General features: G+C 44.2%; 1 protein-coding gene across 1 annotated transcript in view; it reads right to left on the minus strand.

Annotated features, from left to right (window-relative positions):
- The window catches only part of GALNT16 (polypeptide N-acetylgalactosaminyltransferase 16), a 70,983-nt gene that overhangs the window by 20,290 nt on the left and 23,627 nt on the right, over window positions 1–27,066 (minus strand). The window contains exons 2-7 of the mRNA XM_062494448.1: window positions 18,869–18,882; window positions 13,093–13,236; window positions 10,145–10,243; window positions 4,144–4,211; window positions 1,685–1,750; window positions 501–622 (exon numbers count right to left, since the gene is read on the minus strand). Coding sequence (XP_062350432.1) covers window positions 501–622; window positions 1,685–1,750; window positions 4,144–4,211; window positions 10,145–10,243; window positions 13,093–13,236; window positions 18,869–18,882 — 513 coding nt within the window. The remainder of the gene's footprint in view (window positions 1–500; window positions 623–1,684; window positions 1,751–4,143; window positions 4,212–10,144; window positions 10,244–13,092; window positions 13,237–18,868; window positions 18,883–27,066) is intronic.

Below are 27,066 nucleotides of genomic sequence, written 5' to 3' on the forward strand. Positions count from 1 at the left end.
GGGATATCCCTGCACTCACAGGCAGCTTCTCTGTGATCAGAAGCTGCCTGCTTGCAGGTGATGTATGGTGGCAGCTCAGTGGGAAGGAAAATTAATGGAAGGAAAATTTAGGCAATGACAAGGCAGAGGGGAGGGTTGAGCAGCAAGGGAGATGGAAACCATGGAAAAATTGCAGTGTATGCTGCCCAAGGGGCTATCCTACATACAGGTGAACAGGATGAGGAAGCACAATGACTGCAGGACACAAGAGGTACGAGTTGGCAATTCCAGCATTCAGCATTGCATCCCATCACGCTGCACCTCCTGCCTTGCCACACTGGCAGAACAGAATCCCATTAGGGATCTCTTGCCCATCTAGCTCAGGCTGTACCTTCCTCTGTAACAGCTGAGGAGTACCTTGGCAGGCCTTGCTCTCACCAGTTCTGCTGACACATGCGAGGGCAGAGGATCCCACAGCACAGGACAGCTCCGTCCATCCCAGAGTGGGACATGGTGCTCACCTCTTTCACTCTCTGAAGCATTGGCTGCAGCCACTCGCTGTTGACTTCACAGTGGCTGTCCAAGAAGGTGAGGATGTCAGCAGTTGCCACTTCAGCTCCTCGCACCCGAGAGCGAATCAGCCCTACGAGGAGAAAAGGACAGCAGAGGAGCAGGAAGGTTAGGAAAGGAAACATTTGAGTCTCCTTCAGGAGAAAATACTTTATGTGGCCATTACAGGAAAAGAGCAGGTGATTCTCCTATATCAAATCTCCATCAGGAGCAGAGATCAGCTTTAGAGCAGGGCATACCCTGGGGACAGTCAGATGAGCCCTCCCAGCACACAATGAATGACCTCTCCTGTCACTTCTGTTCACGACACAGAACTTCCACTAAGGTCCTTGCTCTATCCTTCTATAACTCTCCCCACAGACACCTGGCTGCTGCTTGCTCACTCACTCTCCCACTGAGTACCCTGTTGCCACCACCACCAATTCCCCATAGCCAAATTCTATTATTTGCTTTTTGCCTTCCTTACTGCTTATCTGCTTTATTCCCATTTGTCCTTTATTCTGCCCTGCAGAGATATAATCAGCCTGACTCTCAGATGACTCCTTACTTTCTTACAGACCATCCCACTATGTGGGATCCTCTCAGTGAAATAAACAGTGATTTTTGTCTCTCCTTCTAAATCCTCGCTCCAAACCTGCTGCGCACTGACAGCTTTAGAAATAAGCCAGTACATGTGAGTCAAACTAAAGAGCAGCTGGGAAAGTCAGAGTCATTTATGCATGTAGCAGATATGAGAATAAACTTTCCTTAATTGTATCTCTTTATGATAGATACATTATTGTTTTTCCTTCTCCCATGACTCCTACACAGCTTGTTATCTTGCGCTTGAAAATGCAAGAGTTAGCTTGTGTTTAAAAGGACAAGACTTCTATCTGGATCTTTATTCATAAAGATCTTAAAATGCAGTCTTTGTTCCAGCCAAGACCTCTGGACAGCACTCCTCATTATTTAAATATTGTATGAGACCCCTGAAGCCTGAGAGTTGATAAGCTGTGTTCTCCCTCCACAGACCTTCCAAATGCTTATACTGAAAAAAACAAACTCTAAGAAACAACATGTAAGCAGCTGGGAGGTAACCAGGGTCATGTGGAAAAATAGACAAAATCTTGGTATGTAGAAAGCTTTCCACACTCACCTTCTCTATGGGTGTTTCGTAGACACTTGACCTTTGGAATCTTGGTAAGGAGCTGGCAGTCCTCAGCTTGGGGAAGGCAAAAAAGACATTTGGCACACATGCATAAATTATTTGGCTTCAACACAGAGCCCCAATTAACTGTCCTCCTGCTTCGCCATGGGAGGGGAAATCCTGCTTTCACTTAACATCACATTAATCAGCCTGATGGCCTCAATCCTGGTGCCTTTAGAGTACGCAGAAGAGCAATGCCTGCTTGCTGTCCTCCTCAGGCAGCTGAGCCCATGTTTCCCAATCCTCTGAGCAGCCAGGCCTCCATCTCCTCTGCTCAGCATTTCAGAAGAACAATGGGGCACGTGCTGGCAGCATGACACTACTGGGCACTGATGAAATGGAGGGAACACAGGGAAGCAGGACTGCAAATCACCAAAGTGCCAAGGAAAAGAGTTCAGACACATAAACTGATCTTATCCACTCTCTTTGCCTTAAGTGGCTTATCTGGGCATCTCTTGCCATTTGTTCTCAGGGCAGTTTCCACTTGATTTCATTTAATAAAGGTACTGACATGCAACCTGCTTCCCTGGAGACACCATCACATTGACACATGATACCCGACCAAGGGCTTTGCTGGCAGCTTGCCAGAAACTCCTGGCATCCCTCATCTACTTTGCCTAGGGAAGATGGTGGGATATGAAGAGTTACCTGCTCCAGCCAGATGACAATGAGCACTGAGTCTTTAGTTCTCTATCATCCTCTGTATTCCTGCCCTAGCAGATGTCATAGGAACAGCAATTTCTAAATTGCTCTTTTTTTCTTGTTCCATCAAATTCACCCCAATTTTCATATTTATTCCATATTCCTTTTTATGCCTCATGCCCCCTTTCCTGCTGTCATCTTCCCACAGACTGACACTCTGGGGAGAATGCAAAGGCCCTTAGCACATTCCTGTACAAGCTTTTCTATTCTCAAGGATACGAGCAATCTGAAATGCTGCTCTTACATTAGCACTTTGGCAGATGCTGCATCATCCAAGGCAATTAGAGAGCATCAAGATTTTGCTGGAATTCTGCTACAAAGGAAGGCAATGCTCTTATCTTGGCCAAGTCACAACTTCAGGTAGGAGAATCCTAATTCAGTTGTTCACTCTGCAGGAGTGAAGAACATTGCTCTGCCTGTAGCTACTTGCCAGAGATGACAGACTCTTGGTATATCTGGAAAAACTGAGGCAGGTATTAAAGCAAAGTGTAAGACCTCAAGCATGTGCTGAAGTGCCTCCATGAAGGTGTCTCAGGGAAGTGGTTATATCCACAAATATCCAGCTGCCAGTGAAAAAATAAGAGCTGTGACAGGATGGAGGCTTTTAAAAATCTTTCTGTTTACTCAGGAGCCTAAATGAGAGTTTCTGGTTGAACCCTGTGCAGAACAGGTACCAGAAATCCATCACTGTTGATCTGAAACACTGCCCATTAAGAACTGAATTTTTAGGTGCAGAATGTACAACACTTAGCATTGTTTGTTGGAAGTGCTCAGAAACACTGAAATTAAACCATTGAGCACAGCTTAGTACTTACTCAAAACACACTGTAAGGCCTTCAGAAACTCAAATCTCTCATCCCAGCACTCACTGTTTTTTGTGGCCAAAGCTACATAAGCATTTAGCTGCAAGATCAAAATAGCATTGCTCTTTTACCTCAGCAGGCCAAGGTGGGCATTTGCAGCTATCTGTAAAGTGTTCTGAAGGAGTAATTATCGATTATTATAAATGGTACATAATTAGGTTGTCCTTGAATATAGAACACATCATGGGAGAAGCAAGAAGTCTTCTATTCCCACCGCCTCACAACTACTACACAACAGCCAGGAGCAAGAGCAACTGTACAGATGGAAAGACTCCAGAGCCACCAGTCTGCAGGTCTGGTGGAACTGATGCAGTAGATGCTCCATCCCTGTGCCAAGCTGCAGAAGAAAGTATGGTACTGTCCCATAGCAGTAACTCTTCCACAGCTTCCCACAGGGACACCTGGGATCCCAGGCACATGGAGGCAGCCAGTCTCACCTTGGCCTGCCTGCAGGACACCAGGCAGCAATATTCTGTACACTCCACTGCATCCTCTTCTTGCCTTTTGGTCTAAGTACCTGCTCTGCTCACGTATACCATTGCTAAATATACATCTGTGCTAAACAGCTCACCAAATGGTGCATAATGAAGCTTGACAGAGATCTCTGGCAAGCTAGCAAAAACTGCCACGCTGACAAGAAAGGAAGACCCAATGGAAAGAAAAAGAGGAAGAAGCTCTGGCCTCTGCCATGCATGGACATTAAACACAGACTTACTTTATTTTCTTTTTCTCCTGAATACAGACAAGAGGGAATCTGTGAGGGAGGGGGACTCAACAGAGCAAATGAAAAAAGGGAAAATAGAAGGCAAGAAATAAATGTAAAGGAAATAGGTCCAAACTTACGATCTGAGCTGAAGTCATCTACCAAAATGATCTCCTGGATGAGACTGGGAGGGGTGCGGTTCAGAACGCTGCAGGGACCCAGGAAAGAAAAAGCCACTTTGTGAGCTGCTATAATAATGACAATGTTAAGACTGACAGAAATCTGCTGCGCTATGCACTACAGCAGGAATACCAAACTCCAGTAAAGTTGAAACAGTGACCTTGCTCTTGTAACAGTGTTCATTGGCAGGACCAAACTACAAATGAGAATATCCCAGAGAGCTATGGCATCTCAGCCAGACCTTACTGGGACCCACAGCCAGGAGCTGACTGTGGGACTCGCCTGGGGCAGCTAGCAGCATGCTCTGCCTCTGAACAGAGGTGAAATGGAGAGAACTACCTGCCCCAAGGCAGCCTGAGGACCATTGCCATCTGCCAGCCTCTACATAAAAGTCACCACTGCTGGAGAGCATAAAGAGCTGCCACTTTTCCCAGCAAGGAGCTCTACCTCAATGCAACAGGTGTGACCTGCTCAGGCTTTCTCACCGATCCCCTTCTTTGGAAGAAGTATTGTCAATATTCTGGATTTGGATTTTTTCCTCCTCTTTTGCTTGTTAGCCGTCTGTCTTTCAAACCAGAACCACACTTGCTGTAAATACCCCCTTTCCTCAGGTTGGTTATACCACATTGTGTAATACCCTCAGGTCTGCAATGAGTTTGCATCTGCAGGACACACATGAGGAAAGCAGAGAGAAGCCTCTGCCCTCCTCAGATGTCAAAGCATTCTAGTACTCTGGAGTCTGAGCAGTTCAGTTCTGACTTCTTTATCAGTCTCATTAAAAATGCTTGAACTCATTTTCCATGAGCTTCTTCAAATCTTTCTCTTGGCTTTACTACCATCACACAGCATACTCCCTCTTCAAGCCTCCTCCAATGCCTCTCTGCACAGGCAGGTGCTCATTAACATAAACAAGGTTGCTCAGTGATCTGCTTAGGCACATCAGTGAAGAGGGCAGTTATGCAAATTTTAGTACTAAACACTGTCCCCCTAGTTCTAGCAACCTGTCTCATTTCAGGGTTACCTGCTCTTTTGAGAAGTACTAGAGAAAAATTTCTGTTTTATTTTCTCTTTTGGATTTTGTTGTTGTTGTGGTTGTTTAATATAAGAAATAGACAAGAATAGTCCCATACTCCCGGGAATGAAGGTGTAGAGAAATAAACTGCCATCTTGTTAAGTAACACCACTGATGGCTTTGCACACAGAGCCAAAGTTCCCCCAGTTTGGAAGAGTTTCTGCTTTCTCACACAGCAAAATTCTGACTGTTCTGCTGCTCAATATCACATCCCACTCTGTTTCAGATTCACATTGCTTTATACGCCTCTGATAGTATTTGTATTTTGAGCTCACATGTCCCTAGATGACTGAGCTTGCATTTTCCAAAGCTGAATCTCATTTACTTCTCTTGGCTCATGTCTCTCTGGATACTCTAGTATGGTAGGGTGAGAGGATGTTCCTGTGCCATTCTAAGTGCAGTTTCTCCCAGCACAACCACCATCTTCATATTTTACCATTTTACAAGGTTGCCCTGCACTGAAATTCTTATCTGTACAAACACAATGCAAAACAACCCAGACAGATTGCAGTATAATGGCTGCAAAATGGTATTCTACACCTTCTTCCACTAGCTTGACTATTGGCAATGCTCACATTTTCTCCACAAGTATCAGGTCCTTCAACTCAATGTAACTGGGGAAAAAACCCCATTTTTGTTCTCTGCTCTTTACCTATCCACTAATTCCCCAGCAGAGAGAACACATCCCTTGAGGAGTTCACGGGTCATTGTACAGTGCCCTGTTCTCTCAGCTCTGCAATAACTTGCTGTTCATCATTGGGAAAGGTACTTAATCTTCTTTGTACTTTGTTGTCCCTGTCTTTTTAACACTGAGCACAGTAATCCTAATATTTCCCCTCACTGAGGTGCAGAGACTGCCATAATAAACATTTTAGGCACAAAAAATGTATTACTAGAATTCCAAAATCCAAGTGATAACTGCCTTTTACAGCAGAAACAGACTGGTCCCTCCTTATCTCATGGATTCTATATCTCCTTTACCTTTTCTCACAGCTTCTTCCTTCTTTCAGTACCAGAGTCTTTACTCTCTTGCATGAATGTGACATCAGCACTTCCAATGAGTTTCTTTCCCCTGCCCACCCCCCCTGAGTTCACAGATAATCTATTTTATTCTGGATGTTAACAGGAGAGTATATTTTTTCCCTTTGCTCTAAAATAATATCCTTTTTTGCCATTATTGAAATTGTCATTATAATAAGATGATAGACCAAATGCTTTAGCATTACAACAGCATCCTCTTAATCAGTATTTTTTCAGGCCCTCTGCATAAGCACTGAACCACTGACAGCTGTTCAAATCCATTGACTTAAAGCCTGACAATTCACCTTTACATTTGCACCAAAAGCAAAGGGTCCCTGCAATAATGACTTTCTGAAATCAGAAAGAGAGGGACCAAACAACAAAGCACTTGACTTTTTCTTCTGCAGGAATGGTCACAGCAGCAGATGATAGCATAGCTTAGTGATTAATCATGCACAGACATCAATCACATAAAATGAGTTTTGAGTGGTAATTGATTCTGAAGGAGAGTAGGATGCCAAGCAAATGATTTGAGAGTGACAGCTATGTCCTAGCAAGGAAAAGAGATCAAAGCAGGCAAGCAGCTCTTGACTGACACACATCTCCTGCAGGACTGAGGATGCCAGAAATAAGCCATTTGAACTGGCATGTTGACAGGTTTTGTCTGATAGACCATTTTCCATTTTTTTCCCCCCATTCCCCTTCTTTAGACTCTTGCTGGATATTTTTAACCAGTTGTCTCCCTCTACACTGAAAACATATGGCTGGAGCACACACTAGAAGGCAGGTATGCAGCCCATGCTGAAGACCAGGAGGGACAAGCAACAGGGTGCTTGAGGGAATATGTGATTCCTCCTCATGGTCACTCCTCTACCTCCCTTTCTCCCTCATACACAAACATTTCTCCCATCCTCAAGGAACAAAAACAGCACATCACTCCTGTTGCTTACACCCAGCCGCAGAGATCCCAGAGACAGGAGGGAGAAGCAGGCAACTGCTGAGCTGCCAGAGGTGTTTAAGTCCATGTGTTCACACGTGCATTTGAGGTTAGCAAGAAGGGTATGCAGATCAGGATCTGGCCCCTAGATCTGCCAGGTTTAAATCACCCTGAAATAAGCCTGTGATGCAGTAGTATCATCCCTGGGTCACTTCCCAAGATCTTTTGGTACCAGCACTGCCACTTTGCTGAGTTACCTTGCAGCAACCCAGTATCTGGTTCAGGGCATTGCATTTGGGCTCCCTCCAGGTTTAAGATCAGTTCAATCCCAGTACCCTTTTCACATATTTCATTCTAGAATTTCCCAAAGTTTTATGGCTGCTTTTTCAGTGCCCAAATTCTGTCACTCAAAAGCCACACTTGCAAAGACCTCACACATGAAAATTTCAACTAGTAACACATTTTCTACTCACCCCAAAAGATTAGGCCTCTAAAAATGTTTTCAGACATAAAAGATTTTGCTTTTAGTGCTGTTCGTTTTCATCAGTTTTCCTCCTGCACACCCATTTCTCTTATAGCATCTCATCAGTGTAATCATGATACCTGAACTTGGGAAAAGGCCCATAATAACAGCAGAATCATATTTAACTTTCACCAGATGCATCTCAAATGATTCATTCTAATTATCCAAATAATCATGCTCTACCTGGTTTAAGAAAGCTCGTGCAGATATAGAAATAATGACAAGCTGCAAGCCTGACTAGTCAGCAGGTAAGCAGGCAGTGCAATTTTAAGCTTCTTGTTGCTTAATATCACTGTGGTCCTTAGCAGACTCACAGCCAGGTCATACACCCAACTGAATAGAACAGTCCTGTCCCTTTGATACTTGACTTATCCCAAAGTACCAGGGATACAGGGTAATTACACAGTACTGGTGCACTAACTGTGTAGTGACTTGAGCAACAATTACACTCCAAGCAGTAACTCAGCCTGGCACATTCAAATGAGTTTTGCTGAAAGATGGGACTCTCAGGTTACACAAGAGGCCCTGAAGAGCTCTGTCAAATCCCTCTATAACATCAGTGCCAACCTGTAAGGCAGACTTATGCCTATGCCTCTTCTAGCAATGCAGCCATGATATGAACCTTTACCTCTGTATGGTTGTCAAACCTTCAGTGCTCAAAGACAAGGCTACTCGCCAATACTTGGTTGTGTGGCACTGCAAATAATGTAGAGACTTCGGGATGTCTCACGAGACAGGGATAAGTTGTTGACACTTCTGATGTGATTTGAGGAAAGAGTAAACCCATCACACACAGTGGCTTTAAGCCATCTGGCAATGAAGACCCCAGCTGTAGCCAGAGGTCTGGGAGGAAATTCCATCCACTTCACCATTCATAGCAGAGTGCAGCCAGTTCCCCACAACTGCACTCCTCCAGTGGAAGCAACACTGCAGGCACCAATATGAACAGCTGAGTCACCCATTTTTCAAGGTGTTTGTTGGGGGCTTTGGTTGCAGGAGACCACATCTAAGAGACTGGTAATATCACATCTTAAGTGCCATGTCCAGTTCTAGGCTTTCCAGGACAAGGAAAAGGAAGACATACTACCATGATTTCTCAGCACCTGATTACTATATGACCTATGACTGAGAAGGCAGAAATCTCCTCCAGCTGCCCTAGCAGCACCATGATTCCAAACAAGTCTGCCCGTTTTCTGGACAGTTACTCCGTAGAACTCATTGTATGGTTCAAATGAAAATTATATAAATAAAAAGACAAAGCATGTCAATGAAATATAAACAGGTCTCTGGAAACACAATAGCACCAAACTTGGTAGCAGAAACCCAGCCTTCTAAATATGAGGCCAACTTGAAAAAGCCTGTTCTTTATTCACATAGCACATTTCTTTGAGTCCAGAGGGCCTGTCAAGGGAAGAAGAGGCAATGATGAATAATGCATTCCTGTTAGTGATACAATCGGCTCAAACTGCTACACAATTCACTCTCCCTTCAGCCTCAACAGGCTGCTCCTGGGCCTTCTTGCAGGCTTCAGAGACCCTTTGAGAAATTACATAGTAAGTTAGAGGGTATTTTTTTCTGTGGGAACTAAAGGGAACACAGCCTCCCTGGGTTCTGTGAGGGTGATGGAAGAGGGCAGTGAAGGAGTAGATGGAGCATCACTTTGTGATACAGATAACTACGTTTGGGGTTGCTGACAGGCCCTGTGCCACCTAATTTACTCAGCTAGATTTGGCCACTGCTAATAGCCAGACATGAGTAGACACTGGTACAAGATAGCAAGTGTCCTGCAGGCTCAGCAGGAGCTGTGTGCAAAGCCCCAGAGAGCACCTGGTGGGCCATCAGGTTCAGCAGGTGTTTACCACCAAGGAATCCTGAGCAAGGACTCAGTCTCCCTGGGACTTGTTCATCACTTTGTACTTGAGAGACTTGCAAGCTTTGCTCCAGCCTTCATTGAGCCAGCCTCAGCTCCTGTAACACGTGTCCTAGCAGGGAGCTGGCTGCTTATTTCTGTTTATGGAACACAGCAGTCCCTCCCAAGCCTCCATCCGTCCACTGCACCTAGAAACACACAGTGCTCTCTTGGGTCCCCCCTCACTCTTCCAAACCAAGCTCACACAGACTGTTCTCACCTGTGGATGCAGGCCCAGCTACCCTTTCTTGCTGCTCACGATTCCCCTGCCATACAGTTAGCCATACAGTGGCTAACTGCAGATATGTTCTGCATTTGAAGATAGCCCACAACGCCAATCCAAGCCTCTGGTCTCTCCTAGTGGGCCAGCTTGAGAGCAGAACTTTATCACTTGGGGAACTGCAGCTAGCCTGCTTGTCTAGCTGCTGCAAAATACCTAATTTTGCACCAGAGCACTCCCAGACTCTACCACCTAGGCCAGGTACCCCAGCTGAACTCACCTCTTCACCGTGCGGAGCAGGGTAGATCGTGCCTCATTGTGGAAGGTGATGATGAGACTGGTGGCAGGCAGGTCAGTGTCGTAGTGTACAGAGGTGCACCTGCAGCACAGGAGAGCAGAAGTGTAAGCCAAACCTTACCCAGCAGTAGCCATTGCAGCAGTGTACCTGGGATTTCTAAAAAGAGAGTAATATGCTAAAATCACAATCAGGACAGTTAGGCTGCACCAAGGGAAGCCTCAGCAGCTCCTGCACCAAGGCTGGCAGAGCTTAAAAGGGACTGTGCCTATTGAAAAGCAATGTTTGGAAGCTGTGATACCTAAACTCACAAAGCTGCCTGCTAAGGAGACCATGTGGGTTTTATAGTGAACCAAGTTTCAGTTGTGGACTCTAGTTCCTGGATTTATCTGTGATTCACATTAAATCTTGTATATTCGTGCACAGGACACGGCCATGCTAAGGATGCACAAAGCTGGTACACACAGGCATTGCTGTATAAAGCACTTCAAATTCTTTAGACACAAACTTCACAGAAAGGAAAACACTAGCTAGTTCTGGGATCTGCTCTGGGGAGCTGCTGAGGTTCAACGCTAACAGACCTGCTGGCAATGAAGTGCAGTTCTTTCTATCTTCTCATCTGACTTTGTAATGTTAGATAGATACATACATTCTCACATTCAGAACCAAGGATTAATTTGCACCTGGCTGCTTCTCCCTGTGGAAAACAAAGTTTCTGTGAGGGGCACAACTTACAGACGTGAATCCTGAATCCAATTCTGGCAGATGCTAAGCATGGCTGATTTGGGCTGACCTGCTCCTCCTTGTCTGCCTTCTTAACTTCCAGACAGTGTCAAACTGCAGTCAGTCTGCTCTAATTTCCTGTCTGATGAAGAAACCACACCTGCTTTTCACAACTCAAGGCTTTGCATAGATGCAATCTCCATCCTGAGAGGGAATACAACTTGCTTCTTAGTACTATTTGTACTTGCATATTTACTTATTATTCTTTTGTGACTATTGCTAAACTGTTACTGGTTTTATCACTTTCAATCCTACTGGTTTAGGACTTTTTCATTGCAGTGTTTTATTAAGGGGACAGCAACTTCATACAGCAATGTTTAAACATATAGAGAAACCTGATAAAGACTAAAGTGGACAATGTGAGAACAGACCTGAGACAGACCATGTTTATTATCATTTTAAAATAACTCCATGATGTAATGCATTAAGGAATCAGGAAGTGGAAAAGCAGAAAAGGCTGATGTAGGTGTTACTCAGGGAAGTTTTCCCAATATGTCAGCATTACTACAGCATCACAGAGAAGAAGGACAAGGTTCGTGCTTGAAAGTTGACTCTTTGCTTTGGATCCAAGAAACAGTGACATGCTAAGTCAGAAGGAGCTTGTAGGATGTGAATTCAAGTATGTTCATACTCTGGCTTGAGTGCCTGAAGAAAAATGGATACGCTAGTGACCTACAGACTCTCCCCATCCCTTAAACCAAGAGCCAGGTCCACAATCTAACTGAAGCTGGTATCAGCTGAACTAAGTCCTCATCCTCAGTTGCCATCCCAGCAACTATTCCAATATTATTATAACATAAGTTAATCAAACACAGATTGCTCATTCCCAAATTCTCCCCGTAAAGGGGAGAAACATGGAAATGGATTTATTTGTTCTGCTTATATATTACTTTGGACTCTCCATTACTCAAGGGAATCCTTGAAAAGCTGGGTCTGAAATGGCTATACATTTGCAGGGAATCACATATATTTTGCTCTTCTGAATGAAGTGCGCAGATGAGGCTCTTCACAAAAAACATGCTCTGCATGGTATCACAGATCAAAATAAACAATAATTCACCATTGAAGTGAGCTGGGTTTAGGCCAGAACATGATAGCAGATTAACAGAAAACAGCAATTCTTCATGGCAGGGAGACTTGTCATCAACACAGAACATGGCACCATTGCCTCTGGGTCACTAGGAAGTCAAATCCCAGATACTGTGCTGGAGAACAGCACCACAAGACTTGGATCCCACAATCATGGTCCTGACTGGTTGCCTTCAGAAAGCATCCTGAGGGCTGTCAGTGCTGGCAGGCTCACAAAGCTCCATGTCTCCTGGCATCTCTTTCACAATTTCAATCAAATTAGATGCCTGGTTTCCTGCTCCCAGCAGTTGTGGAATGTTCCTTTGCAACCATACCTAGAAAGAAACAAAGTTCTAGGTACAGCCTAGGACTGAAGTAGACTATTGTACACTACCCTCTTACTATTAAACCTACAGTTTTCAAGAACGTTTTTATACTAAAGCATTACCTTTTTGTACTCCAGAAACTACAAAATAGTTACCCAAGCACTATTATCAATTTAAGGATGATTTTTTTCCCATCAGAATAAATACACTCTCAGTGAAACAAGGACAGAACAACAAGCGCTTTGCAAGCCATGAAATGCTGTATTTGCTTGTTAGTTTCATCCCTACCCCAGCAGCCCTCATCCAGCGATGCTCAGGCTGGAAAGAAGCACCAAACCAGCTTCAGTAAACCAGGGCACAGCAGGTGAGGAACACCAGAGTAAAGCAAGGCTGCAACAAAGGTGTACTTTGCATCCAGGACAGAAGGATGCCGAGGGAAGCTGTGAGTGTGGGGGCAGTTGGGCAAAAAACACTGTCCAATGAACAATACGAGGTGCAGTGGAGAGGCTGTGCTAAAACAAGATGGTGCTTGGACCTGGAAAAAGAGACGTTTGAAAAATCATAAGCTGGGACCGAATTAATCAAGGTTCTCTGAGCATTTGAGACCTTTCCAGATGAACCATGAAATTCAGTGAAACACAGCTGGCAAAGAAAAACCCAAAATATCCTTTGCCAACATTGCAGATGGACACCGGAGAGCGGTGGACTCCCTGCAGCAAGCAGCAGTCAGGGCTGGGAGCAGGGGCTGCAGGGTACCTGTAGTGCCTGGTGTCCCGGATGGGTCGGTCGCTGCTGAGCTTGTCACTCTCCAGCTGGTTAAAGGCGTGCTGGCGGTAAGGGTCTTCTCCAGCCTTCAGCACCTTGGAGGACAAGTAAGCCTTCTCGTCAAAACCCTGCCGGCTGTTCTTCTCTCCTTGGGGAGCCCTCGTCATCTGGAGCAGAGACATGCATCAGAGCATCAGGGAGAGCAGCCGGCCCGTGTTTAGACAGAGGTAAAGTGTTCAGACAGTGCCATGCATCTGGAAGTCACTCAGGTATGAGGGAAGGCAGGATAGGCTAGAGCTTGGAAAGGAAAGCCAGAGTCCTCATAGACACGGTGTTAAAATTGCCATCTCTAAGGAAAATTGCAGGCTTCACTATCCTTACTGACTGAGCTTGGAATGAAAGCTGCTGTTCCTGATAGCACAAGCAGAGCCAAATTCCCTTTAGCACCTGTTACACAGAACATGCGAGACTGCAGGCATTTGGAAATCCTTCCAGGCAATGAATGTCTGAGTACAGTCTCCAGCCAAGGTGGCTGAGACACAGTATTTTGAGGAAAATCAGTTTCATCCTTTCAACAATCACTGCCACATGCAAACACAGAGGCAGCTGATTTAATAGGTTCCCTGCTGTGCCTTGTTCAGACTTGCCCAGTCTCACAGATGTCCCTTAAAAAGTCGAAAGCTGCACATGATGTCCCCAGTACCCCATAAGACTTAAAAGACTAGGGCCATCCCTCTCCTCTCCTCTCCTCTCCTCTCCTCTCCTCTCCTCTCCTCTCCTCTCCTCTCCTCTCCTCTCCTCTCCTCTCCTCTCCTCTCCTCTCCTCTCCTCTCCTCTCCTCTCCTCTCCTCTCCTCTCCTCTCCTCTCCTCTCCTCTCCTCTCCTCTCCTCTCCTCTCCTCATTTTTCTCTAACTTTCCTAGGCCACAGAGTCAGAACAATATCAGCACCTGAAAACTACTCACTAGGGTCATCAGGAGGGAGGACAGGCATAGTTCGGGCCCTCTCTTAGGTATATGATTATTTGGAAACAACCTACAAACTCTAAAAATATTTGCTTATAAAGCAATTAAGACTGTTTTTACAATAAAAATAGTTTAATAAATTGTCAGTAGATGTTTGATAGACCAAATAATGAAAAAGACAAAATATTCCCAGCCTTGCAAGGGAGTACTAGGGCTCCCTAAAACTGCTGCGAGAGGTTGCAGCAGCAGCACCTACATATCTCATTCAAAGTTCTAGATAATCCCCCAGATCTCAAGATCCTTTTATATAAAATAGCTTGGGTAGTCTCTAATACTAGGCTTGATCATGTTTCTCCCTTGGCTAAAGGCCTCCTTTTAAGAGTTACAAAGGGCAAGAGACCAGAGAATGGTCCCCTGTATCACGCAGCACATTGGTTGAGCCATCCCAGTAGTAGACTGGGAAAGAATTCAAGAGACCCAACACCACAGCAAATTCCTTAAGCAGGAGAGTGCTCAGAAGAACATTCATCTCTTCAACTTTCTCTGACAAGGGCTACCCTTCAGTGCAGACAGCCCTAGGAGAACCAGACAGTCAGATAAGATGATGGCAAATGAAATTCAGCATAGAAAAGTGCAAGACAATGAACATCAGAAAAAAATAAATTGAACAACTCATGTACATTGATGGATTTCAAATGAACTATGACCACTCAGGCTACAGATCTGAGCATTCCTGTCGACAGCTCAAATGGAACCCTGCACTTGGTCTGCCAAGATTGGAAATGTAGGAAATTGAGTGCACTGCAAATGGGACAGAGAAAACTGAAGCCATTGTGAGCAGTTATATAAAATCAGTGGCAACTCAGCAGCTGTGGCCAGAGCAGAAGCTTTGTTAAGCTTGTATCTGAAGGAAGCTACTGGAGGATGAAGAGAAATTAGAGGTTAGGACTACTCCATTTGGAGAGATTAATTAACTCAGAAAAAAAAAAATTAAGCTGGCCCATAAAATTAGGCCTAATACATCCAAAGTCAGCCTGATGCTCAGATTTCCCTTTCTCACCAGACAAGAATGAGGCAAACATCTTTTCATGGGAGGGGGGTTGGGCGGGGAAGAGTTATTACTTTCAACACTGAGAAATTCCTTCAGCCACTGCACAACCAAGCCAATGTTTATGGATCTGCCCTTGTGTAGGACACACATAGGCATGCTCCAATGGGTGAGTCTGCCTCTGCTCCATTCCTCCAGGCAGTGAATGCCCTGCTCTGCCACCCCTTCTCCAGGGATGCTACTGCCATCCCCTCTGCCCCTTGCAGCCACCACCACATCTCCTGGGCATGGTGCTGGGTTACAGGAACATCTTGGCTACTTTTATGTCTGGTTGCACAGCCTGCTGCCTAGAATCTTCCTTGAATTTGTGTTTTCAGTATGATGACAAAATAATTACTATCATACCTCTAAAAGTGGAAATGCTCTCTTTCCTTAAATCATATGAGTTTTGTCAAACTCAGCTTCCATTTATTTTTCCTTTTGCCCTATAAAACAATGCTGATTTGAAGCAAAAGCCCAGTTTATCACACACCTGTAAATATTTTGCAGTCGCTTGCCCTTTGATTCTTACCTCTTGCCTCTCCAAGTCCCATAAAAGCAACAGCTGCTTTTGGTTTAGGTTGCCAGAAACATACTAGAAAATGCTGGAAATGACAACACCACATTTTCAGGAGACATTTTTTCCGGACAATGCCAGGGCTGGGGATCCCTATAGTGGGAAGCAGGGTCTGACAGCCAAGGACAATCCTACACCCCAACCAGAAGTGGGCACCAGGGTGGGGGCACCAGGGCATCCCCACCCCTGGGAATCAGGCACCTTTCTCTGGGGAAGGACAGGATGAGAGCTCACCCTGGCAGGGCCCATGGCTGGGCTGGGCAAGGCTGTTGGGAGGTGGAGAGCCAGCCCTGCTGCAGCATGGCTGGGGCAGGGGCTATGAGACCCTGGGGTCCTGTCATGGGCAGGGAGGGAAGAGTCCCGGGGAGTGGGCAGGGACAGGAAGGCCCTTTATTGCCCTAAAAGCCATGAGATATTTAAACTTGAACTATCAGGGGTAACTCTTTTAGATACTATGGTTCTCACATTACTTATACATCAAAAAGTGGTAAAAGAGCCCTGAGAAATGATTGTCAGTTAGGCATTAATTCCTACTTGCAGTTTTATCTCAGACAGTATCTCTTTGTGCTCTCTTCAAATTCGGAAAAGGGAAGATTGAGAGGATGATAGCTACGGGGGCCTGGCTTCAGCTTCCAGAAAGGCAGCTAATCAATATATAATCAACAAGTAACCAAACATCCATCTATGAGCACCAAGAAGATAATAAGGTAATAAATAGGAGCTAACTGAGATTTGTCAAGACAGAATCATGTCAGACCAATCTAATTTTCTTCTGTGATGGAGTAATCAGGCTTAAGGGTATGGAGAAGCAGGAGACAGATACATCATGACTTTGATAATGCTTTTAGTAGGGGCTGTTAGGATGTTGTCACTAGCAAGCTGGCAAAATAATAGTCTGGGTAAAACTACTGCAGAATGGGTGAAACTGGTTGGAAACCTACTGGCAGAGCATAATTATTAGCTGTTCACTGTCAGAGCAGAGGGGTAAGAGCAGGTCTTAGGGGTTTATTCTGGATCCAGCACTACCCAGTATTTTCATAAATGCCTTGGATATTCAGGCACAGTATGTTTGTCAAAACCATAGGAAACCCATAAAAAATTTAAGACATACTGAGAAACTGGATTAGAATTCAAAATTATCTCAACACATGGAAAAATACATCTGAAAACAGTAAAAGCAATTCAATAAGGGCACTGCAGACCATTACAGTTCACCAGGTATGTGCTGACACAAAACATGGCAGAGACAGCATGGTAGCAACTCCTCAAAAAAAGTCCCAGACATTACAGCTCATTACAAGCCACAGGACAGAAAAGTCAGATTAAAAAAGCAGAGCAAACACAACCCTGAGTGGAGCCTAGATGGCTATGAACTAGCCTGACAAAGTGAATATAAAGCTTACCTTCAAGGACTGACTTGCTTCATCAGATTGTATTCCTAGAACACAGATGTTGCACTACAGGACGTTTATTGCTGCGAAGTCAAATGATACTTGACAGGAGCAGTACAGGTTCTCTATGAAACCCTGCCAAACCCTGTGAGAAGGGCAGACTCATGTTTGCCCCCTCTTTCCTGTCTCTTCACCTTAACCCCTCTCACATCAGGAAGAAGGCAGTATAAGCAGATATTAGCTTTCACATATTAAAGGCACAGTTTGTACAGCTGAGTGCAGAGTCAAAACTTTTACCAAACCAACAGGACAATTCATATCCCCAGGTCCTTTATGTAGTTACACACCCTGTATCCCCACGCTGGAACTACAAGTATGAGTTAGGGGAGCAGAAGAGCCCAGTTCCTTATGACTGATACTCTCTGATAGATTAAAAAAAAAAAAAAACTACATGAAAGCAGAAATAAAGATGAATAGACACTGGAAATGCGAGTGTCTAGACTAGGGATTAGCCAACAGTTTGCACAAATTAAGTTTTGTCCCAAACATTGCTGAGACCTCAAAAAAATTCACATACGAAAATTTCAGGAAATATTGTAAACCTCCTAATCTTACTTTACTATTTCTCATTTTCACATATGCTTTTCCCTTTCAGTGACAGAATGGAACTCAGATTCCCTTCTGCTGTTGAAAACATGTTCTGATTTGTGTTTTGACATGGTTCAAGAGATCAGAAACTATTTAAATAGCAAAATTAACTCTGTAAGCAAGGGATTAAGGTAAAGGAATTAATGCCATGCATGTCTATGAAAACTTGAGAGCCTAATTTTTCAACCAACACAGCGATATTCCTCTAGGTCTGATTCTTTGTGAAATAGCAAGACTATAATAGAGACAGTGGCATTCACCTCCGTGCACTGTCACAGTCTGCCATCAGACACAGGCACACCAGCTGCCACATCGTGCTAACAGCCCCTAAAACCAGAGCTAGGGAATTCAGGGTCCCAAGCTACATTTTTTTAACAGCAGGCTTGGCCAAATTCAAAAAGAAAAACCATACTCTAGCGAGGAAACACTACTTAATTAGAGTAAGGTATGTAAAACTCTCCAAGGTAAAAGTGCAATTAATCATTTTACAGCTACTGTGAAATTAGACCAGCAGCAGTTTTATGTGACAGGACATAACTTTGCAGCTCTTGCACTTACAAGTGTTTAAGTGCCAGTACAACAAACAGAGCAGGGGGTATCCTGCTTCTCCTTTAAGATAATTTTCACAATTGCCTCAGCTCTGTCATACTCCAGAAGTGAAAAGCATCAATTCCAAGCCATCCCCACTAAGTGTCTTTCCATGGAAGACCTAACTGACCAGGAAGGTCCAATTGACCAATATGGACACAAAGCAAGCCAGGGAGTAACAACTTCACCAAACCTTCTTCCCTCTTGAGACCCCACTTCAGTTGATCCTGTGGCTGCAGCCTCACACACCATCACTGCCATGACTCCCAAAACCCTGCCAGCACCTCCCTCCCAACTGCACATCCAACTCCCCTCAGCAGGTTTCTCTCCTCTGAACTGGTTTAATGTCGAATTCAACGCCAGAATATTGAGATACAAGCTTGCTGGCTGTGCAAGTCCTCATCCCTCAGAACAAAGGTAAAAGCCAGTTCACCTCTGCAAACCCCACTGGTGTAGCTGGGTCCTGCATGGTGTGACATTTCTCTGTAGGCTCAACTCCACATGCTCCACACACTGTCCCAGTGACCTGAAGAAAATTCCCAGAGAGGACAAGCCAGCACAGCACAAGCACCAGCAGTGAGATGCTGGGAAGCAGAGCAGTGCCTGGAGATGCTACAGAGACAGGTTCTGCTCAGCTCTGTAACCCACACACTGGCACATGGATGGGCTGTGACTGGCACAGAGCAGGACTGAGGGTGCAGCAACTCCCAAAAAATTCTGCTGGAGCAAGCTACTCTCTATGGGCTGGACCTGCAAGATCACATGAGCTACATGCCTGTTGCCATAAGCATTTGCTGTAGAGGGTGTTTTGCTTTTCCAGTTTGCACTAGGAATCCCAGTACGTACATGGCTTTTGTTATGTCTCATGAAATAATCTGTACACTTCTCCAAAAAACTGTTCCTGGTCTTCAGAGACAAAAGCCTGTGCCAGACAGCACAGGGCCTATTTTATTCATGCTTTGTTAAACTGTGTAAAGCATTTTAAATGTGGTTTGGGAACCATGCACTTAGGAAACTTCCACTATGAAATTTTAATAAAAATTACCACAGTTAAATAGAACCATTGCTGCCCTTCAAGAAGTGCAAGTGCTGACAGCGGAGCCCAGAGACCAATTTGAATGTTTCATTTGTAGTTTGCACAAACCTGAGTAACACAATGGAAAGACCAAAGCAACTTGATCAGCTCCCATGGCACCCAACTGGGCACAAAAGAATTTCTACTGCCACTAACATTGGGAAATCTCGTGGTCTGCTGCCAGCTCCAAACTGCAGACCAGCAGCAGGCACCCAGCAGGGGCTATTTCCAATGCCCTCTGAGAAGAGCCCACGGTCACCAGCTCACAGGGCTTCTCCAGGCCCTGTGACAGAGCTGTAGTTGCTATGGGATGGCAAAAGCAAGAAACAGAGGTTGGCTGCTGGGGTTTTCTTTCCAGTACTTGCTTGCCCAAAGTGCCTTTCCACCTCCCTATTCTTTTCCATAGTCTCTGGGCATTTACTGCCTTCTGTGCATGCAGAGGCAATTCTTTGTCAACTCTGCAAGACTTGCATCTCAACTCTCTTCTGGTTTTGCCCTGAGAAGCCCTTTCTCTCTACGCCTGCCTCATGACTAGAGACAGTACTCATGCCATTCCACCAAATATTTTCTATTTTGTTCTTTTCTTCCCTCACAGTTTTGCCAGACACTGAGTTGCTGACAAGGAAAGTGTCCTCAAGAATCTGACCTGCAAAGGTGGAAATTCTTTTACAATTACAAGATAAGAGAAACAACTACATTTCTGTGTTTGGTTTCCACAGCAATGTTCTCCCCACAACCAGTAATTTTTGGATGGATCTTTCAGACCCTCCTCCAAGAGATACAGAAGATGATACAATGCATTCCATGCTATTGCCTACAGCAGGGATTAGGTGAACATCACAGCTACTATGATGTCTGCCACAAGCAGACATGGGTTGCTGGTGTGAAGAATTTACAAACAGGATATTGCTGACTTACAGGTCACAACAGTGTGTGGATGAACAAGGTTTGGTCACTAACCTTCAAGCAGATTTACCATGGTTTGACAGCTGGTTCTTCTGGGCAGTTTAAGGGAAGAAAGCAACACAAGAGAGTAAAACACTGTGTGGGAAGTTTACAGGGGGATCAGAAAAAAGAAAACAAACTCTTGAGTAATTAAATTACTGCCTCTATCATGAGCAGTGGTTCTCTGATACCCTCATCCAACTTCTCAGCACACAGAAGAATTGTGTCTGTCCTACCACACTCCCAACTCCTTGCTTTCAGGTTAAGTACTCACAGTCTTGCCACTGAGGCAGCCACATGGCCTCTGCCTAATGATCCTACTCAGCCATCTCTTTAGTGTCTCTGTGGAGAAGCATCCTTCCCGTGACATTTCATCCAGATCCTGTGTGTCCTTGTCTGCAGAAGGGAAGAGATGTTTCCAGGAAATATGGCTGGATCACTTTTCCCAGCTCTCAAGGATATGCAATGCAGCATGTGTTGACAACTGGAGGACAGCCAAAAGCAACACGGAGTGTGCAAGTGCCAGCACTACAGTACACATCAGTGTCATTCCCTTTGCAAACAGCAGCCCCAAAGAGTGTGGGCTACTTGCTGCTGTGCTGGTTACACGAGCTCAGCACCACACTGTGTGCAAAGCAGTTATTTCCACATGCAATAACTGGCTTCCACACCAACTAACTTCTCTCCATGCCCACCTAGATTAACAAACAATGCATAAATCCTGCCAACTTGGATTCCCCTGAAGTTAGAATTGATTATATCTCTCATGTGATAGGTGCACAGTACTGCTGTTTATCCTGCTCTGCTGCTGGCCAAGGCAGCTACAGTATATATAGATATAACATATAGCATAAGGAGATGACTTCTATTAAGTGTGTTCATCTTTGACCCAGTTGTTTAATCCTGAACAGACTTGCAGCAGTTAACGAGGGTTAGACCCTAAACAGTGTTCTGGTCCAGTTGCCCAGAGGCAGGAAGACATTGCCCCTAACTGGAGGGAGGGGACACGATGCCCTAAGGTATCCTTCTGGTCTTATGTTTTCAGGATCATTGAATAAAGCAAAGCAATGGAAGCAAAAAGGGCTTCAAAGACAGATGCCTGAGGGCACTTTATTCCAAAAAGCTTGGAGGAAATGAGGCTGCTCAGAACCATAAAAATTCAGATCCCAGATGAGGTAATGCAGTTACCAAGGTGCATTTCTTCCCTGAGTTTGAAGTCTAATGCACACAGATGTCTATTTTGAAAACATACAATAAGATTTTGTTTTAATATATTTATGATATTTACATACATTGATTTTGTATAAATACCCACATGTGCAGACTTGCATACATCTGGCTTCTGTGTTTGTTCAGCCTTTATTTCATACCTTGGAATAATGCCATTTTTTCCCCTCAGTCAGCAAACTTTGCTGTGACATGAACAGTGCCACTTTTGCTCATAGAAACCTTTATGCTGTTGCATTCCAGTCCAGGAGAAAAACAATGTGGAAAACCCCATGAGAGAGTGAGAGGATGGTTTTCAGAATTGCTGACTACCAGCACAAGAGGGGAGTGTGAGATCTATAGGGCTGCTGTTCCCTGAAACAGCACTTGTTTTCCAAGCACATTTCCCTGTACTATAAATATCTGTGACAACATCTGGTGTCAGGGAGAAGACAGACAGGACAGCATACTCTTTGAATACCTAAGGGACTAGACTGTTCATGCTGGCACCCACACCAAAGCAGCAGCACTGTCAGAAAGAGATCCCAGCAGGTAGCTGGGGACACAGTGCCTCTGAGTATGAAGATTTTGCACAAAGATGGTCACATGGACATGAAGCTGTCTGCATTCAGACATCTGTTCAGTATCACACAGGAAAACTACTCAGCAAAAGCCATCCAGGTTACTTACTGTATGTGGGAATACTGCTCTGCTAAAGGTCACACCTACACAATCTTTAAAAGTGTGTTTTGAGGTCCTTCAGGTAAAAAAAGGTGCTATGTGAAGAAGCATTTTTTCCTTTATGGAAAAATATCCCGGTCTTCACAGACATTTAAATATGCAAAGAATTCCTCTGGCTTCCCAGTGATTTTGAACCAGGAAAACAAAGAAGAAAGAGGAACAATATTCTGTGATTTGTCTTCTAACTGTTAGATACTCAGTGGCCCCTTGGGTGTTACCTGAACCCTGATTTATAGCACCTGTATCAAGATGATGCCCCCGTGGTCACCTGGTAACAGCCAAAAAGCCAACAAGACAGTTCAAATGAGGGTGGTCCATGGCTTCATAAATCATCAGTCACATAAACTGCATCTCTCCCTGCCCACTCCCCCACCTACGCTGCCTGCACAGACACAGTGTTTGTGTGCCTGCCGTGCTGATGTACTAATCTATTCCCTTTGAACTCGAGTGACCTACATTCAGTCCTTTCCTCCTAGTGAATCACAACTGTATGGACGGACAGATGCCATCACAGATATTTTCACAGAAAAGGAGGAAGCAACTTTAGGCCTCATAAGCTGCTAATATAGTAAGCAGCAGACTGGTTACCTAAGAGATGAGCAGAGGTCAGCTGGCACTGAGAAGCAGGCACCACTCACCACATCACTCAGAGTGTTAAAGTATTTAATTTTTTTAAGATTGGGGCTCATTTTCTTTGCCTTCAAGATCACACTGTGAGGGCTTTTTGGTAAGGCTAGAGAATGGAAGCTAAAGTGCCTTTTTAATCATTCATCCTCAAGAGTTAGAGCTTTAAATAGAGATTAGAAGATTAAGAATAAAATAGTGCAGTTTTGCAACTAGACAACATTCACACTCCACAAAAATGCTGTGCACGTGCAGCCAGGAAGACAAAGGGACACCTCAGGACATTTCACACCCCCACCAGGGACAAAGCCAGCCCCACAGCTGGAGGTGGGAATTTCTTCCTGGCTTCCAACAGGGGAATATTTTTCCATAATATGTTTTTGTAAGCAGGTCTTGCTCAAACCTTCATGATTTTAAATATAAACTAATTCTGCACCAACTCTCTCCTCTCTGTCGATGCTAATCACTAAACTGATCCTGTCTCACCTCTCACAGGTAGCTGCAGCAGGCAGGTGAGAAGCACTGCATATCCTGCAGATGGAGCTGGGTGGCAGTCTGTCCTCAGGAGCCACACTCCTTCCTGCCTTTGGCCCAGTACCAGGCTGCTTCTGGGGGCTGGCCCAGAGCCCCAGAGCCCGCATGGACCTGGTCTTCCCAGAAGGTAACACCTGAACAGGATCTGACCTTAACGAGTCAAGTGATTTGTCACAATGCTCCCCACAGGTCCCCCTTACATTAGCTTTTGAACATCACAGAGAAAGGCTTTAGGTAGGACATATTGTTTGGGAGTCAGACAGGCCCTGTATGAAAATGCAAATTGTATGTAAACCAACAACCAAAGTGGTATTTAGCAGAGTGACTTAATATAGCTCCTCATGTCGCTGCTGAATTGTGACCTGGTTTCTCATGGAATTTCAAGAATGACCTTCAGCTCACAATGTAAACTTTTATTTTGGAAGCTTGAAGCCATGAGATCTACTCTCAAAGACCGTATGACATTCCTTCTGTAGTGACAATAGCAATGGTGTATATATATCCATGATTTATTACAAAAATTAGTCCCTTTCCATAAGACCTCCTTCACTCAGACATCATCTCTGCTAGGCACTCATCCCTGCAGCGTGCAACTTTGTTTTCTAATAGTAGAAAAAACTCACTGCCTGTTCATCCATGAAGATTGGAGACTATCAGGGCATTGCCATTTTGTTTAGGAGCCAAATGATATTCCATTTTAATTGATTAATTTTTCAGTTACTGCATTGCTGCAATTCCAGGACTTAGCAATCAAAATTAACTGACAAAACCCTCAGAGCTGCACTCTGCTTCTGTTCGGGTCTCCATTTGCAAAGGCATTAAATTCATCTCCCCAACAGCAAATTTAATCAAGGATGCATACCAATGAAGAATCATGCAATGGGTTCATATATACCTGTCAAATATGAAAAAACACTTGTATTATGCTATGCAGGCCTCTGTCATTCTAGACTTCAATCACACTAATAATAATAAAGGCCCCCTCAGCACCCCCTCAACTCTGCCATTTAGTCACTGTCAACCTGGAAAGAGCTGGGCACATAAGGAAGAGCAGAACCACTGAAGCATCACAAAAATACACTCAGGACAGGTACTGCCACAAGCACTGCTCACAGAAATGCAGTTCTGCCCATACACAAAGTGTCACAGCCCCTCACGCAACCCCTTGTCTCGTTCTGCAGGTGCAGACTGCAGCAAAACAAAGTCAGTGATAGTGAGGACGTTTAAAATCCATTACTCAATCAATCCCCGTCCAATACAAAGGGCATTATCTGATTCTGCACACAATGCTCAAAGTTCTTGTGTGTTCTTCAAAGTGTATTGTAAGAGCATCTTGTAAAGATACAACTCCTAGTTTATGCTGTCAGAAGAACTCACAGCTTTCCTATGTATAGGATAAATTTTTGCTGTCATAGTTGCAAAAAAGAAAAAGATGGATATCTAGAGATTCAAAACCCAGAAGGTAAAGAACATAGAATATGACTTTCAAATCAAGTTGTATTTGAATGTTTTGTGATCAGCAATAACACCACTACATAAGCCTTGGGCTATAGCTCTTTCTTTTGGCCTGGCTTAACCATAAATCTGATGAGGCAGATTTTGGGAGCTGCTGGTTTTGAGTTCATTTATAAAAAGGTATGCCTGGCATTTTTCTCCACATATTCAGTGAATGAAATTTTGTCCAAATTCCATTTTTAAAAATCTCCCAGAGTCACGCAACCAAGTCCCACTTCCCTTTCACCCAAAAACTGCACTCCTGACACACCAGACTCCTCTCCCAGCCCACCCGGTCATCAGCTCAGCAGTTTCCACTCTGTGAGCAAGATTTCAGTTTCCGAAGTTCATGAATGGGTCACAGCAAGAAATGTGGCTGTCTGTTTCTGATAGCTGGGGCTGTGATCCTAAACTTTGGCTTCTCAAGGCATGTTGTGTGAGTATAACCAATACTGTCACAAAGACAGTCTTCCCTTCTCAAGAGCCGTCGGATGCTTTTTTAAAAATTCTCCTCTTCCAAAGTACAACAGCTGAGTATAACCAGAAGGATTGAGTGACCTCCACTCACAGCCCTGGGCAACACAACTGTCTCACTTACCTCCCATAGCCTAAGGAGCACTGGGCAGGTGCATTTTTCACCACACAGGCCTCTTCCACCAAAGAGAGAGGACATCTTCAAAAAGCCACTGGTCAAAGAACCTTGCTCAGGCCTTCAGTACCCTTCCTAAACATGAATGAAAAGTAAATATAGACACATACAGTCCTGTCACAGCTCCATGAAACCCACAGGGATGCTCAGGAGGATGAGCGCTGCTCAGAGAGCTTTGCTTTCTGCACAAAGCTGCATGAAGCCACAGGCTTTGTTTGTGTTCAGAAGAACACAATGCAAAAGTCTGAGTAACTGTAAATTACTTGTTAAATTCAGTGGTAAAATTGCCAGTGACATCAGCACAACAAATTTCAATTTCAGCCACAACAGAAATACAATGAGAAACAAACAGAGTACTCAGGGAGTTAGTTTTCTGCTGTCTTTCAGAATTTTGGAAAAATGAAACTGCTTAGCACACTAAGGTTCCCTTTCTTACAACTCTTTATTTGCTCTGGAAAAATGGCTCTTGTTTAGAAACCATTTTAACAATGTTGTAAATGGCCTTCATTACCCGGAAGACAAATAATGTATAAATTTCTAGCTGGAGTTTGTGGTGGTAATGTAAAGATTAAAAGCAAAACAGCTTGCTTGAGGGATGGAGTCTATAAAACAGCTCATTTTCTCCCAAACAGAAAAAAAGAGTTGAGGCATTCTTCACATTTCTGGTTTGCTCTTGTTGGGTTTCAGCATTCCTGGCTCCACAAAGGAACATGGGAGATGAACAAACATGAACAAAGGAAATGTGCTAAGAGGTGTGTTCAAAGTAGATTCGGAAAAAAAATAAATCATAAATCCAAAAGCAGAACTGTGGTTGCAAGCATCAAAGACATCACAAAATAAACTTTAAAAAACCCCTCCAAACCCTGAAAACTCACAAAAACTTGAAAGGACTGTTATAGATAGGGAACAAGAAGAAGGTCTGTCCTTAGATTACAAAAGGTTAATGAGAAAAAGAAATTAGCTTGTAATTCTGCATCACAGTCTGGAATAAGCATTTACTTAGCTGGTTGAATATAAAAAGTATGCTGTATGAGTCTGACCATGGCAAGACCATGGACCAATGGCACCCAGGCAGTGCATTCATCTCCATAACCCCTTCCAGGCAATTTCTCCCAGCCAGTGCTGAAGGTGGTCAGACCAGCAACACACCCAAATGCCAATGAAGAACAACACTCTTTAGCAGAGCACCTTGTACTGAACAAAACAGACTTAACTGTTCAAACCTTATTTTTTATTAGCACAAAGGCAGCTGCCAGTGAGGTCCCTGCAACCAGAATGTGAACACTAGCTCATGTCCAGTAGCATCCATTGCACACAATCCAGCCAACTGCCAGGACAGCACTCTTCAAATCTTTCTCCCTAATTAAGATATTTAAGCAATATGGATTTATGAAGGACTCTTCATGATCTGTCAGTATATACAGCTGTCACTCACAGCTCTC

Source organism: Cinclus cinclus, chromosome 6 (assembly GCF_963662255.1).
Source record: "Cinclus cinclus chromosome 6, bCinCin1.1, whole genome shotgun sequence".
Lineage (NCBI taxonomy): Eukaryota > Metazoa > Chordata > Aves > Passeriformes > Cinclidae > Cinclus > Cinclus cinclus.